The 14,322-nt window shown below is 57.1% G+C and overlaps 3 protein-coding genes across 5 annotated transcripts in view; 1 reads left to right on the top strand and 2 right to left on the bottom strand.

Annotated features, from left to right (window-relative positions):
* The window catches only part of BANF1 (barrier to autointegration nuclear assembly factor 1), a 1,355-nt gene extending 827 nt beyond the window's left edge, over positions 1–528 (bottom strand). Inside the window, exons 1-2 of the mRNA XM_069066117.1 lie at positions 411–528; positions 6–75 (exon numbers count right to left, since the gene is read on the bottom strand). Of these exons, the coding sequence (XP_068922218.1) occupies positions 6–58 (53 nt within the window). The 5' untranslated portion in view covers positions 59–75; positions 411–528. The remainder of the gene's footprint in view (positions 1–5; positions 76–410) is intronic.
* Positions 529–614: 86 nt separating this feature from the next.
* Positions 615–2,366, top strand: EIF1AD (eukaryotic translation initiation factor 1A domain containing). Of its 3 annotated transcripts, none has more exons than XM_069066384.1 (6): positions 615–940; positions 1,234–1,332; positions 1,412–1,520; positions 1,601–1,709; positions 1,790–1,837; positions 2,003–2,366. In XM_069066384.1, the coding sequence occupies exons 2-6, from the start codon at positions 1,246–1,248 to the stop codon at positions 2,076–2,078; spliced, it is 429 nt and encodes a 142-aa protein (XP_068922485.1). In that variant the 5' UTR covers positions 615–940; positions 1,234–1,245; the 3' UTR covers positions 2,079–2,366. The 3 variants fall into 3 exon arrangements, with proteins under 3 accessions (XP_068922485.1, XP_068922484.1, XP_068922483.1); XM_069066383.1 differs by having other exon boundaries at positions 1,988–2,366; XM_069066382.1 differs by having other exon boundaries at positions 774–940; positions 2,022–2,366.
* A 164-nt stretch (positions 2,367–2,530) lies between these two features.
* SART1 (spliceosome associated factor 1, recruiter of U4/U6.U5 tri-snRNP) lies at positions 2,531–13,832 on the bottom strand. Its single transcript, XM_069066379.1, has 20 exons — positions 13,475–13,832; positions 11,651–11,708; positions 11,395–11,450; positions 10,831–10,960; positions 10,547–10,652; positions 10,181–10,258; positions 9,955–10,054; positions 9,728–9,870; positions 9,411–9,617; positions 7,460–7,584; positions 7,240–7,373; positions 7,009–7,142; positions 6,419–6,589; positions 6,161–6,271; positions 5,992–6,079; positions 5,812–5,902; positions 5,591–5,726; positions 2,896–2,985; positions 2,682–2,803; positions 2,531–2,592 (listed from the first exon to the last, which is right to left on the bottom strand). The coding sequence occupies exons 1-20, from the start codon at positions 13,815–13,817 to the stop codon at positions 2,574–2,576; spliced, it is 2,442 nt and encodes an 813-aa protein (XP_068922480.1). The 5' UTR covers positions 13,818–13,832; the 3' UTR covers positions 2,531–2,573.
* Between the last annotated feature and the right edge of the window lie 490 nt (positions 13,833–14,322).

Raw genomic sequence — 14,322 nt, 5'->3', positions numbered from 1 at the left:
CGGGCTTCTCCCCCATGGGCTCCGCCACGAAGTCCCGGTGCTTCTGGGAGGTCGTCATGGCTCCTCAAGGCCGACCTGCAGGGGACCACAGAAAGCACATACTGGCCTCCCCACCTCCCTGGGAGTACAAAGCTCAGGGGGCCCCGCCCCCCTCCGCACGTGGTCGCCAGCCTCGGGCCGCGTCCACTGGGCCCCGCCCCTTCCAGGCCCCGCCCCCTCATGCCCCTCCCGCCTCTGCCTCCTCACGTTCCACGGCGGGAGCGGGGGAGGGGGTCACCACCCCCTCGCGGGCTTCCCCAGATTCGCCCCACCCCTGCCCATGACCCTGGTGCCCTAAGCCGCGCGCGCGCCCACCGGCTCCGGCTCCCGTAACGGTCACTCTCCCACCAACCGGCCTCTCCCGCCGCTACCTCAATCCCGCACGGCGCGTGCCGGCTTCCGCTTCCAGGTTGTCAGAGTTGCTTCCGGGTCAAGGGCGATTTGACGGGAGGAGGGGAGGGGCGGGGCCTGGGGAGGAAGCGAGACGGATGGGGAGGGGACAGGAGAGAGGCGAGGGCGGGCCGCTCTTAGGGGCCGAGCGCACGCGCTCCTGTGCGGAAGCCTGCCTCTGGACCGTTACTAGGGAGATGGCGGGTACTCGGCCCTCCCTTTTCTACGGCCAGACCTCGGGTCGCGGTCCTCCCGGAGCGGGGCGTGGGGCGGAGGATGCTCAGCACACGCGTGGCGCCTCCAGAGGCTCCCTACTCAGCCCAGGACTGGGCCGGCAGCGGCGTGGGCGGAACTAAAAGTGCTGGGGTCTGTGCTGCCTGCCAGGGGGAAGAGTTAGCCGGGGACACCAAGCCCTCCCCTGCCGGAGGGAGCACCGGAATCACGGTCTCCGGAAGTCCTCGGCTCGGGCTGGCGGTCTGGCGGCCTGGCGGCGGCGGGAGCCGGCAGGAAGGTAAGGGGGGGGCGCCAAGCCGGGCGGGCTCCGTGGAGGCGGCGGTGCGAGGACCCAGGCCCGCCGACCTTCTCCCGATCTTGGGTAGCGAGGACTTCCAGTGGAGGCCAGAGAAGGCTCCCCCCCGCCCCCAGCAGCGTCTGGGTTCGCCCGCGGGTCCCAGGTCCTTGTCACCTCCCCCCCTCGACTACCCGGGGGGGCGTCGGGTTCAGGCCGGGCTGCACCCGGTCACTGAAGCCCTCAGACACGGGCTCAGTCACTGACCCGCGTGGGGGGGGTCCTGACCTCCACAGCCACGGAGCAGCATGTCCCAGGCCACCAAGCGGAAGCACGTGGTGCAGGAGGTGCTGGGAGAGCACGTGGTGCCGTCGGAGCAGCAGCAGATCGTGCGGGTGAGCGCCCCTCCCCGCCCCCTCCTGCCCCTCCCCGCCCCTCCCCTTCCCCAACGCTCTCCTCTGCCCCCCCCCCCAGGTCCTGGGGACCCCCGGCAACAACCTGCATGAGGTAGAGACGGCGCAGGGGCAGCGCTTCCTGGTCAGCATGCCCTCCAAGTACCGCAAGAACATCTGGATCAAACGAGGTATGGGCCGGGGTGCTGGGGCGGAGCCAGGGCAGGGAACGGGGCCACCACACCTCATGCCGTCCCCCTCTCCCCCCCAGGTGACTTCCTCATCGTGGACCCCATACAGGAGGGGGAGAAGGTGAAGGCCGAGATCTCCTTCGTGCTCTGCAAGGCCCACGTGCGCTCTCTCCAGAAAGAGGGACTCTGGTAGGGACCGTGGGGGGGAGACGGGGGAGGGGGAGGCTCAGCTGGCCTGCCCCCCCCACTGACCTTTTTCCCCTGTTTAGGCCTGAAGCCTTCTCAGACATCACTGAGAAACAGAACAGCAGGAACAGGTGAGAGGGCCGTGGGACCTGCTAACTGGGAAGGTGGCTGGAAGCCTGGATGTCAGGAGAGGCAATCCCCCCCCCCATCTCTGGGGATCATCACTGCCCCCCACTCAGCCTCCCATGTGGAAAGGCTTAGGTCCTGGGTGGGGTTTCCAGAAGCCTTTCCCTCAGGTCTCACTCCGCCCTGCAGACCACCTCAGCCAGAACTCCCAGGAGAAGCCCAGTCTTCAGAAGACGACAGTTCTGAAGACGATTCGGACCTCTTTGTCAACACCAATCGAGTACAGTACCAGGAGAGTGAGGAGGAGAGTGAGGAAGAGGCCTAGGCTCCAGCTGCAAGCCTACTCTACACCCAGACTCCACCTCCATGGACATAAATGGGTTGCTCTGTGGATCCACCCCCTGGCTGGGGATGAGGCAGGGCTCCCATCTGGACTCCTGCTCTTCTCTGTAAGAGATTAAACCCCTGGTGGGTTGAGAGAGAGCCGTGGTTGACTTGTACCAGCGTGCCTAGTAAAGCGATTCTGACTTTTGACTTCTCACTCCAGTGCCAGGGGTGGGGGCTGGCCACAGTGCTGACCAGCCACAAGGGGGCGTTTCAGAATGGACCCTAGCAGAGGCAATACTTAAGTTCCATCCCAACCCCACTGCCCAGCTCTGGCTCAAGGGGGAGAACGAATCGTAACTTAGACAAGGGAGGAAAAAATAAGGAGGGAATTTTATTTAAGGAAATGGGAAGTGTTCACTTGGTGATGGTGTTCCTGTGGAAAGAAGAGAGACAGGTGATGAGGGAGGGGCAGACGCAGGCGCTCTCCCTCCTCTCCCACCCAAGGCCCCGCCCCCTGCTCACGCATTCATGCTCTTCCCGCTGCCACTGAGCACAATGTAGGGAGTCTTCTGGGCTTTCTGTTTCTCCTGGAGCAAGGCCACTGTGCCCAAGGGGGTGTCACTGGAGCTCATCTTCTTCAAGAGCTGTAACAGGGGCCCCCTTGTAGTCAGCATCCATACTTTGCAAACCCTTAAAAGCTGCACCCACCCACCCCCAGGTTTGCTTGGCCACTCACAGCTTCCTCATCCAGCTTCTTCATCCGCCGTTCAGTCTTCATTTTGCCTGAACCTTTTCCATGGAATCGGTGGGACAGCTGCCGGAAGGCCTGGGCAGAAAGGTCAGTCAGGGATTACTGGATACTCTTAAGTACAGCCATTTATGTTGTGAGGAAAGCGTGTAACCCTAGGCAGAAGAGCAGACTACCAAAAACCCTGAATTTGAGAGGAGGAAATTGGGGAAGCCACATTTTTGGGCTTCGGTAGGTTGGACTGTAAGGAGAGGGCCTCTGCATCCTTTTCAGACGAAAGGCTGGTAGCTGGGGAAGAGAACTAAGGACATGGATGGGGAAGAAGAGGGAAAGGATGCTAAAACTTGATGGGAGAATGAAATCCCGGCAACAGGTGAGGAGCTTAGAGTAGGGGACACAGAGCCAAAAGAAATCTGGGCTAATGGGGGACAAGAGACTTAAGGCTTCTACCAGGGACACAGTCTTCTACGTTATCAGAGAAATGGTAAAACAAACAAGGATGAGCCTTCAAATAAGGGCTGACCAATGGAAGAACTTGATGGGAGAAAGAAGCCGGCCTTTGGAGTCAGAAGAAAGTAGCCTTGGATAATTAGCTAAAATGAAGTCACCAGTACAGCCCTGGGCAAACCAAGCACTCTTCATGGGTTACAGGGTAGGGATGAAGCTCCCTCCTTGGAGACCAGGGCTGGTGCTGGAGGTAGCCACAGCTAATGAGCACAGTTCCTGGTGCCCAAGGATTCCCATAGGATACCCCCTCCCTGAGAGGGGTAGCATTGCTAGACGATGGGATCCCTGCCGAGAAACCAAGGCTAGGGAGATATAGGTAATGTTTTTGCGTTACTGTGACCAAAAAGCTTTGTGTTCCTGAGAAAACAACCTACGCTTTTGGTAGATGGCTCTTGGGCCAGGCTTCTGTCTGCCAGACCAGGTGCCCCAGAGCTTGGCTAAATAGGGGAAAAATCTCACGGGAGGGTCACTTTGCCTTCAGAAGTCTTGGGCACAGGTGGCTAGGTGGCGCAGTGAGTAAAGCACTACAGAGTTCAGTTCTGGCCTCAGACACTAAACACCCCCCCCTCCCCCCCCCCCCCACACACACACAACAAAAAGCAAAAAAAATGTCTTGGTCAGCTCAACTACAGTTAGATAAAGCGAGCTCTTAGCTCTTAAGGGGCTTATGTGAACTTTGTTCATAAGGAAGGCCAGACGGGTGCAGGACTGTTGTGGAGCAGGAGAGGGAGATCTGAACCACAATCAAAGCACTGGCAAGGGAGAGCCCTGCATTCTCGCCCCCATCTGGACAGAGCCAGAGTTGGGCAGTGACCATCCTAACACATCTCCTGAGGCCTGCTATAATGTCCAACAAGGAAGAATTCAGGGCTGAACCTTGGGAAGTCACTGTTCTACTTTTTATGTCCTTGGGAGGACATCTGAGACACTAGAATTGGAAAGGATCAGTTGGAGTTCACAAGAAAAAAGCCAAGAAGGCAGAAGTGCACAGAACTCAAACAAGCAGCTGACTGATAAAATGTAGAGAAGATGGAAGCCAGGGGAGCAAGAACCCAAGAGGAGAGGAGCACACAAAGAGAGGTGCTCACAAAGGACAACAGGGGCTGCTGTATTTGGAGTAAAATAAAAGAACACCTCTCAGAGAAGACTGGATGTGAGTTAATACTTCATTGGCTTTTTCCTCCAAGAAGGGGGTGTATTTGGACTACCCCTATCTCTGATCTCTAAGCAATAGGACCAAAGAGAAGCTGATGTCCCGGTTTCCAAGAAAGAGGAAAGAACAGGTGAGCATGGCTAACTACAGGCAAAACTAGCAGATGAGATTAAAGGGAGGGCTTGGAGGGATCTGAAATGGAGATGGTCACTACAAGCCAAGACGGGCCAGGCCCCAGCCTCATCTCCTGACTAGGTGCATCAGACACAGGCACTGTGTAAAATTTCTCAAGCTTTCCTCATGGGCTACAAGATACTGGAAGCTGACTGACTAGAAACAAGGAGCCATCGATGGGAACGGTATCTGATAAGTGCCTTGAGGCACTGGCCTTCAACATCTTCACCAGTGACCGGCACAGATGAAGGCACAGAGGGCCTGCTTATCCTATGGGCAGATTAGACAGTTCATTCCTCTGTTCGTCTTCTAAGCCCAACTTCACAAGTACCTCACTGGGATAGGCCCAGGAACCTGGAAGGCCGGTCATCCAGACCAAGCCATTCATTTTACTGTTAATCAGTGAAGACCTAAGATCATATGGATAGTCATGGGAAGAAGCAGAGTGGGTGTTTAAACCAGCTTTCTTAGACTTCCAATGCCAATTCCTGTGTCAGCTGACCCGACTACTCCAGACTTTGAAAAAGCTAGGGAAGTGGTAACATTTAGTGGCACGTAGCTCAGAATGAGTGACCAATGTAAAATGTCAGCAAGAATGCCTTGGCCAGGGGACATCTGGAGGAATGTGGTGAAAAGTCCAGGAGGAAAACCCTAATGGCAAGGGGACTAGAAACCACACCATGCAAGGTCTAGTTTGAAGAATGGAGCCAGCTGACCCCACCCCACAGCTTAGGAAGGGATCACAGGAAGAAGAGGGTTATATTTGTTCTTCTAGGCCCCAACAGCCATGAGCAGACACTGCAGCTTCTTGTGAAGTCCCTAACCCTGAGGGGGCCTCTCCTCCCCTACCTCCTTGGGCGTCAGCTTCCTCCCGGTCTCATCCACATACTCAATCTTGACATCAGGCTTGTAGCCATCTTTCTCCTTGAAATCCTGTGTGAAGCCTCGGTACTCTTCCCGTCGACTGTACTTGTCATCAATGGCCCTGTGGTGGACAGCACAAAGGTGGTCCCTCAAAAGACTGAGCCCCACTCATCTGTGAGGGCCCAGTGGCTCCCAGACCCACTTACATCTTGTCCTCGATGCAGTAGACAGCGGAAGGCAGGGACTTGTTGGGGGCCTTTACCCGAGCCACCTTCTGCACAGTTGTCTCCAGCAGCCCTGAGGAAGAAGCTTCCTTAGGAAGGCCCCAACCCTGGTGGCTCCTCCCCGGGATGCTCTTCCGGGCTCTCTAGAGCCTCCCTCCTTACCTTTGTTCTGACACAAGAGCAGGGCAGCAGCCAGGCCCCTATTCACGATGGGCTCTTCGTCCAGGATGGTGGTAGAAGCAGCTGAAAACTAGGGGGAGCGAGAGGGGGGTGCCTGTCAATGGTCAGTCCACACCCGCTGTGGCCCACCCGCCCCAGCTTCTCTCCTCACATCCTGCTGCTGCTTTTCCTCGTCCAGGTTGACCGTGCTCCAGCCAATATTCTCCTCACCATCAGATTCTGAGCCACCATTGGCGGACCTTTCTTCATCTCGTTCAAAGTCCTAATGGGAAAAACAGGAAGATGCCCTGGATGCCCCCGGAGACAGGCAGGCAGGAGCCAGGAGGGCCTAAGCACAATGTTCCCACCCACCTCCTCGGCCTCTTCAGCCCCAGGCGTGCCGTTTCCTTGCCCACCTAAGAGGACCCACCATGAGCTCTTCTTGGTCCTCCCGGTTACCAGCCAGCCCGTAAGTGGGGATCTCCCCCAGGGTGCGGCAGAACTCCGAGGTGGCATTGAACACAATGGCCCCTTTCCGCTCCGGATCTTCATCCTCTTCCCGGCTGCGTCGTGTCTCAAGCTTCTTCACGATTTCAATCACCTATGGGGAGATGGGGTTGTTATAGCCTAGAGAAGAGAAGATTTAGGGGAGACGTGACAATTGTCTTCACAGAGCAGAAGGAAGGACTACTGAATAGAAACAGCCTTAGGGGCAGTCAGGTGGCTCAGCAAGTAACAGCACCGGCTCCAGTGTCGGGATGACCTGGGGATCAAATCTGGGCTCGGACACTTAGCACCACACCCAGAAATAACTGGCCATGTAACCTTGAGCAAGTTACTTAACCCCAATGGCTTAAAAAAAAAAAAAAAAAAAAAGGAAACAGCCTTAGACCCCAGCTGCCTTGTTCGCAGAGGCCGGAATGGGGGTGGGAGTGAGAGAGGGATGGAAGGACCCAAGCAGAGGCCAGAGTACCTGTTCCCTGTCACCAGAGGCCTCCCTGGGGTCCTTCTGCCTCTCACCTTCTCCCCACTGTCTCTGAGCTGCTGTAGCTGCCTCAGCCTCCGACCCTTTTCCAGCTGCTTCTGTAGCTCAGCCTCTACTTCATCTTCCTCCAGGATCTCGGGGGAGCCTGGCCCCTGGGCTCCCCCCTCTTCTAGGAGACAGACACAGGCCCACTTCAAGGCTTGACCCCCACCTAGCTGCTCCTTCTGCTCCCAGCATCACCCGACTAAGCCAACACCTCCCCTCACCATCGTCGCTGATGTCCATGTTTTCCACACGGGTGTCATCAGACTGGGGGGGCTGGGAAGGGGCCTCCCTCTCATGCTCTCCAGGGGCTTCCTCCTCAGCCTCAGGGACTCGGCGGCGGCCTCTCCCCCGCAACCTGTGGGAGGGAGAGAAGAGGACTGAGCCCAGGCAACCCCTGCCCCCCAGCCAGCCCCTGCCCCTGCCCAGGCAGTGCCCAGTTACCTGGAGCCAAAGTCTCCCTCACTTGTCTCATTGCCAAGAGGAAGCAGATCGTCAGCTCGAACCACAACCTCCTTCTCCTTCTTTCGGATTTTCCTCACCCTCCGTTTTGTCTTTTTGAAGGTCACCTGGGGAAGAGAGGCAGAATTGGTCCGAGGTCTGACACCATGAGACCTCATCAGCTTCTTCCTTCTCCACTTCTGGCTTCTTGGTCCCTGAAGCCCTTCCTTGACCCCCCCCCCCCACCCAGGCCATCAATGTCTTTCTGGTCCTTTTCTACAGACTCTCCTGCAGGTGGGTCACCCATCCAGTAAGTGCAAGCCCCTTACATCCTGGGGCAGGCACCAGATCCCAGCAGCATTTCAGCATAGCTCCGGTTCTCAAGCCTCCTCTCAGCTGAGGGTCACCTGTACTAAATCTGACCCGAAGACATCTAGGTGTCCCAGGGGAGGTCACCTTCAACCATTTGTGAGCACTTGTCTGCACTATGGTCGCACCCACACCTCTTCAGCTTTTCCACAAAACTAGCAAAATTCCGTAAAAGCCAAGTAAACCACCTACAGCATCCCTGATCCCCCACTTAGCATGGGGTGTATGCCCCCTTCCCTTCCTGTACAAGGTCTCGCTGATCCAGTCTGTCCTCTACTCTGCCATCAGAGTGAACTTCCTAAAGTTCATACCCACACATAACCCCTCCCCCCCTGGCTTTCCCAGCCTTCCATCACCTGGCCCCTTCCTGCATTTCCAGTCCCCCTGCCCCCAGTGCTCTGGGATCCAGGGACATTCCCTTAACAAGATCCTCCACTCTCCTTCCCTGGTCCATCCTTCTCCTGCCCCCAACCTCCAACAGCTCTCGCTTGGACTTTCTTTCCTGTTCTCTTGATCCTCTCTTTGAGAATCTCATCCCTCAAATGAGTCCCTCCAGCCTGATCATTCATGTCTACACCCCTAGCTATTAAAGAGCTCCATGATGCCATCTAGCCAACAATCCAATCCAGGGGTGGGGAACCTGAAGCCTTGAGGCCACATGTGGCAGGGCAGCCCTCTGAATCCAAAACTCATCGAACAAATCCTCTTTATAAAGGATTTGTTCTGTAAAATGTGGACTAGGTCAAAAGCCCGCAGCCAAAGACCTAGAAGGCCATGTGTGGCCTCAAGGCTGCAGGGTCATTCTCCCCCACCCCCAACCCAATCTAATCCATCTAAAACTATTGCTCAGAAGCATCCATCCTCTTGGCCTCCAAGTCTGGCCCCAGTCACAGGGAGTCTTCCCTCTCCCATCCGCAGCCAGTCTCCAAGTCTTCTCTCTGGGATCTCCTGTTCATATGCCACCAACTTGGTTTGGGTGCTTTCTTCTGGACAACAACCCCAGCCTCATACCATTCTGTATTTTTTCCCCCTCCCATCCATCCTTCACACTGCTATTGCTAATGCAGACACCTGTCCATATACTTGCCAGTATAAGCCCCACTGGGGCTTTTTCTTGCCAGTGGGATAAAAGGACTCCTCAGCAGGTGTGGCGGTCCTGCCCCAGCACACCATCCTATCCAGATTTCAGGACACTTGCCTTCCTCTATTCAGGCCCATTTGCTAGATAGCAGATGTAGCCTCCCCATCTCAGAGCAGGCCTTTCCCTGTGACTGTTATGGTTCCATTCCAGGAGCCTTGAAAGCTGAGAACTCCCAGATCCCTCCTGGCAAAGCCCTCACCCCACAGAAGTACACTCCTGGGAGACTCTAGCTGGGTCTCCCTGACACCCTCCCTGAGCAGATGCACCTGGGGGCCCCTTGGAGGGTTCTCCCCAGTGGCTCCCTCACACAAAGAGCAATGGATGCTGAGATCTATGAGGTCATATCACAGCACTAGGCTCCTCGCCCCCAAAGGTGTCTGTCTGTCTCTTCTCACCCCCATCAGTCTGGATGCCTTCATTCATTCATCTCTGCTGGAGACTCACCATCTCCTGTGGGGTGAGGTACTCTGAGGCAAGCCGGGGTCCAGCCATTGTCAGGGACTGCGCCTGCTGCCTCAGGTTGGCCCGGATTTCCTCCAGCTCCCTTTCTCGGGCTCCATCAGCTGTCCCGCTCCTATCAAGTCGGAATGAGTGTGGCCGCTCCCCTTCCAGCTCCTCATCATACTTGGCCAGAATGGATCGGGGCTTAAACTGTGGAGGTTTGTAGGGTCAGTCCCATTTCCCCACCTCTGAGTCCCTCCCTTCCCTTCCCACTTGGCCAGCTTTCTGAGCCCTGCCCCAGCCCAGTGTTCCCTACAAACCACAGCCATGTCATCCACGCTCTCATCTTCAGCATAGGGTCGGTAATCTGGCTTCTTTTTCCGAAGTTCCACATTCTTTTCGGCCCGCTCTTTGTCGAGAAGATTCACGTTGACCAGCACGTCCTCCTCCTCCTGCAGCACACCTAGAGGAAGACACGGCCACAGTCACCCAAAGTCCCTCACAGAAGTCCCGAGGTTCCGAGCTGACTCCCCCAACCCAGCCACACCTTTGTCCTTCAGGGTGAGGATCATGGTCTCCCCCTCGCGGAAGGAGGCGATGGTATGCTCCACAGTCAGCCCCTGCAGGTCCCGAGCACTGTACTGCTCCTAGGGAAGACACAAAGGCAGCATCAGTGGCTCTCATACAACTCAGGGCCCTCTCTGTCTGGATGGCAGCCTGAAGCATCCCCTCGGAAGCGTTCACCACGATCACAGGCCCTCCCCACACCTCACCTTCCGCCTCTGTCCAAACTCCTCTTCCACCAGGCTGCTCACTCCAAACTCTTGGTCCATTTCCTCCAATAGCTTGGCCTATGGGATCAGACGGTGGGAGGACAACATATGGGTTTCCAGCAAATCAGTGATAAGAAAGCGTTTAGAGGGAACAAAAGGCACAAGCACGCACGCACGTGTGTACACACACACTCACACGAACACAAAGGTCCAGACAAAGGCAGCTATCCCAGGATCCAGCCCCCCATCTCCATGAAGCAAGGTCTCAACTCTCCCCAGCCCTGGGAGAGGGCCACTTAGCCCAGCTGTCTCACACCTGGGGCCTCCTGAGGCTCTCTCCCTACCCTCCCCAGACCCAGTTCTCACCCTCTTCTCAGCCAAATCCTTCTCTTTCTGCAGCCGGCGGCTCTTCTCAATCCATGCAGCTGTGTCATCCAGCCATGGATCGTCATCCCCCAGGGTCTTGATCTTCCTGAGGAAGAAGGAACATAGAAAAGACTCCAACCCATTATACAGGTGCCCTCCTGCTGCCAAATGTCCCTGTTTTCAGGCCTAGTTCTGCTTCTGCCTCACAATTCACCCTGTCTATGCATCTGTCTGTCCATCTACACACATTCCCACATGCCCCCCCCACGGTGTTCTCCACTCACCCCAGCTTCTGGTTGAGAAGACGTTTCTCCTTGGCCGCTGCCAGCTTTTCACGAAGTTCCTCACGCTGCCGTAAGGCCATGGGGTTGATCACGTCGGCCAGCACCGGCTCCTCTTTGGTGCCTGCCGCCTCTGGGAGGAAAGGGCCCAGGGGTAGCAAACACCCTTTCCTTCCCAGTTCCAGCTTGGTGAAATCACCCCCACTCACCAGGCCATCTCACACAGATCTCTGGTCTTTCCAGACCAAGTCTGTACCTGATATATTTTCATGAATTTTACAAATAGCTTCACCCTGTCTCTGACTGACTGCAGATGCTCTAAGGACAAAGCATGTCTTGGGTTTTCTTTGTATCAGACAACATATGCTTTGCAAACCTTAAAGCATGATACAGATGTGCACTATTATGATGACTAGTCCTACCAACCACAGGGCAGCACACTCAGCTATCAAGGCTAATTCACCGATTTTGGGCTTTGCTCTGGGCCCATCATGCTCCTTCCAGACCCCCCAAAGTCCTCCCTCAGTCCTACTCCATCCTTCCCGGCCAGCCCATCTGAATACTCACCCTTCTTGATAGCATTGACCTCCAAAGGTTTGAGGCCCAACTTGGCTCGGAGTTTACTGAGAATAAAAGAGACAGCTATGGTTACGAGGCTCTCAGGAAACATAGGACAACTAAGTTCTGGATGAACTAAGAAGAAAAGGGACTGGGGAGAGATGCTGCTCAGCCCTATTTGGAAGGACCAGGAACAAGGGCTCTGTGGCCCCACTGGTAGAGGAGTGTGCTAGGAGAGGTCAGAGGGCAGCCCAGCCTTACTCACTTGGTCTCCTCAATGCTGAGAGATGAGGCATCTCCAGAGCTGGCCTTGGAGCTGGTGGCTAGAACAAGAAAGACGAGTGTAAGGCCACTCTACTGACCTTCTGTGCTGCTTTGAGGGAATCCTAAACACGGCTCAAGTCCCAGGTCAACAGCTGGCACAGGCATGAATGCTCACTTCCCTTACCTTCTCTTTTTGCTTCCCTAGCCCTCCCTGGGAAAAACTTCGTTAGCTCCAAAACCCAGCTCTTCCCTTGCCTGGCATCATCACACTTTCCCCCAAAGTCCTGGGAGAGGACAAGTTAAGAGTTGGGAACTACCAATGTTGCATTATCCCTCCAAATAAATCCATGCCAATCTTGAGCTCAAGCCGAGCTAGGGAAGCATAAAGCAGAGTTCTGGCCTAGGAACCAGAAGGCCTGGGATAGAGAGCGAGGCAAACCACTTAGAACCAAAGTATCTCACACTTAGAAAGGCAGCAATCCCACAGTAGTGGGCCATTTCACTTTCAGCTCTTCCAGGCTTAACCCCCCTGACGTCTGGCAAACCAATCTAATCTTAGTGAGTCCTGACTTCTTCTTTTGAAAAATGGTGCTAATTCTCTCTGAGTTGCTGAGGAAAACATTTTGTAAATCTAAGGTACGAGCTCCTGTCAGCCAGCACATGGAGCCAAGTGATTTCTGTGGTGTGTGGGGCACTCGTCCACTTTTCCATCTTGTCTCATCCAGCCATCCCTGTACAGACAGCTCCAGACACCTCAGCCTTCAGGCCTCAGTGATTCCCAATCACTCTCCCTTCCTGAATCCCTGCTCACCCATCAAGATCAGAGTTAACCGGCTTATTTCTCTAAGACCCTTTCCCTTTCAACCTTTATGTTTGCTGCCTTTCTCAGACTTATCTTTCACCCCCTGATGAGCCCTGAGCTTCCTGAGGGCAGGAGCTGTGTCTTAGGCCAGGACTAAGTAAGGTACAGAGACAGAGCCAAAACACTCTGGAATTGGGCCACAGAGCAGCAGACCCAGACTTGGGGCTGAAGGGAACTTTAGCACTCTGAGGGAATTCTCTCATCGCTTGTCCCTCTCTCCCTTCCAGGATCAAACAGAATCCCAAGGCCTCTCAATCTGCGGAGAACCAGCTCTCAGATGGCACCCCCCACCCCAGGCTCCTGCAGAGGCTGGGAGGTCCGCCCGCCTCCAGGCTCTTCCTACTCCTGTCCATCCCCACGCAGCCGCCCCGGAGGCTCCCAATCCCATGCCAGCCCCTCTGCTTGGCATTCAGTGCTGCCGCCTTGGCTGAGCTCCCGCTCCAGACCTTCCCTCCCACCGGCTTCCCTCGCCAGAGATTTCCTATTCCTCCTGCATGGACCTGGCCTGAGCTTGTGCCTGCACGCCGCCTCCCCACTAGACTGTAAGCTCCTGAGGGCAGGGCACGCCCGCCCTGGGCAGAGCCTGGCACGCAACTGGCATTCTGGCTCCCGACCGCCCCTCTCGCTTTGTATCTGGGGGAGCCGACCCCCCAGTCATGCGGGTCAGTGGCAGTTACGCTCCCCTGGGCCCAGGATCGGCCACCTCGAACCACAGCACAACTGGGTTCCACCCCCGTGTCTCAGTTCCCCACAGTCAAGAGCTGGGGAGGGAATGGAACAAACATCTGGTCTGGATAAACCTTAAGGTCCCCAAGATCTTAGACTCGCCGGCGCTAGGGAAAGGTCGGGGCCGGACTTGCACCCCTCAAGCTCCACCCCTACAGGCCCATCAGAGCGAGCAAGGCTCCCGGCCGCTCATTGGCCCAGCCTCGCTTAACCCCGCCCCTCGGGCCTCGAGCTCACCAGCTTCGTAACCCTCATCGCGCTTCTCTCGCTTCACTCTCCGCTCCACAGGCTCGGCCTGACTGCGCTCGCGCCCGTGCGCGCTCCCGTTGCGGGCCTCGGTCTCGCCCCCGCGGCGGCTGCTGCCCCTCTCTGCCCCGCGCTCCCGGCTGCGCTTGCGCCGCTCGCCAGCTCCGCCCCCGCCGCTCCCGCTGCCGCCGCCCCCGCTGCGATGTTTGTGCTTCTTGTGCTCGCGGTGCCGGGGTGCCTGCTCGGCTGTGCCCGGGCCCGAGCTCCCCGCTGTCCCCGCCCCGGCCCCCGCCGCCGCCTCCTTCTCCCCGCGGTGCTTCTTCGAGGAGCCCATGGCGGCTCCGCTCCCACCGAACCCCGGCCGCCGTCACCGCCGGGCCCTGACGCAGAATGGGAGCTCTTCCGGGTTACGGACCGCCCCTCAGCAGCTGTTGCCGGAAACCAAAAGGCGCCGATTCCCTTGTGCTCTGGTCCTCCCGCCCAACGCCCGACGGGAAGTCGGGCCGGAGGCTTCCGGCGTCAGTTCGTCACTGCGCTCTCTTCCCCAGCCGTGGCCACTTTCTTACACATTCCCATCGCCCAACGCGTGCGGGCCGAGAGGCGCTTGCGCCACTGTGCGACTGCGGCTGCGTAAGGTCTCAGGCCGGCTCAGCCCAGACCCTTCGAGTTAGTGAAGGACGGCGCTGGGGGGGGGGGGCGCATGCGCAGCTCGGGATGGGGGGCTGTCAGTGAGCCCGCGGCCGCGACCGTCTGTGGCCCCTGAGCTTCTGCTTCTGCACCCTGGCTGCCACCATGCCCCCAGCCCCAGCCTTCTCCTTCGGGCCTCAGGCTCGCGCAGG

Source organism: Petaurus breviceps, unplaced genomic scaffold, assembly GCF_028583685.1.
Source record: "Petaurus breviceps papuanus isolate PSGF00001 unplaced genomic scaffold, PetGlider_PUasm1.0 90721, whole genome shotgun sequence".
Lineage (NCBI taxonomy): Eukaryota > Metazoa > Chordata > Mammalia > Diprotodontia > Petauridae > Petaurus > Petaurus breviceps.
This window is presented reverse-complemented; position numbering and strand designations above follow the sequence as displayed.

What these genes read in the sequence shown, in the direction of transcription:
- EIF1AD (XM_069066382.1), top strand. Translation starts at nt 1,246, where the DNA reads ATGTCCCAGGCCACCAAGCGGAAGCACGTGGTGCAGGAGGTGCTGGGA. An exon ending in AGCAGCAGCAGATCGTGCGG is followed by an intron (nt 1,333 to 1,411) that starts GTGAGCGCCCCT and finishes CCCCCCCCCCAG; the next exon opens with GTCCTGGGGACCCCCGGCAA. An exon ending in GAACATCTGGATCAAACGAG is followed by an intron (nt 1,521 to 1,600) that starts GTATGGGCCGGG and finishes TCTCCCCCCCAG; the next exon opens with GTGACTTCCTCATCGTGGAC.
- SART1 (XM_069066379.1), bottom strand. Translation starts at nt 13,817, where the DNA reads ATGGGCTCCTCGAAGAAGCACCGCGGGGAGAAGGAGGCGGCGGCGGGG. An exon ending in CTCAGCATTGAGGAGACCAA is followed by an intron (nt 11,451 to 11,650) that starts GTGAGTAAGGCT and finishes TTTTATTCTCAG; the next exon opens with TAAACTCCGAGCCAAGTTGG. An exon ending in AGTTTGGACAGAGGCGGAAG is followed by an intron (nt 10,055 to 10,180) that starts GTGAGGTGTGGG and finishes TGTCTTCCCTAG; the next exon opens with GAGCAGTACAGTGCTCGGGA.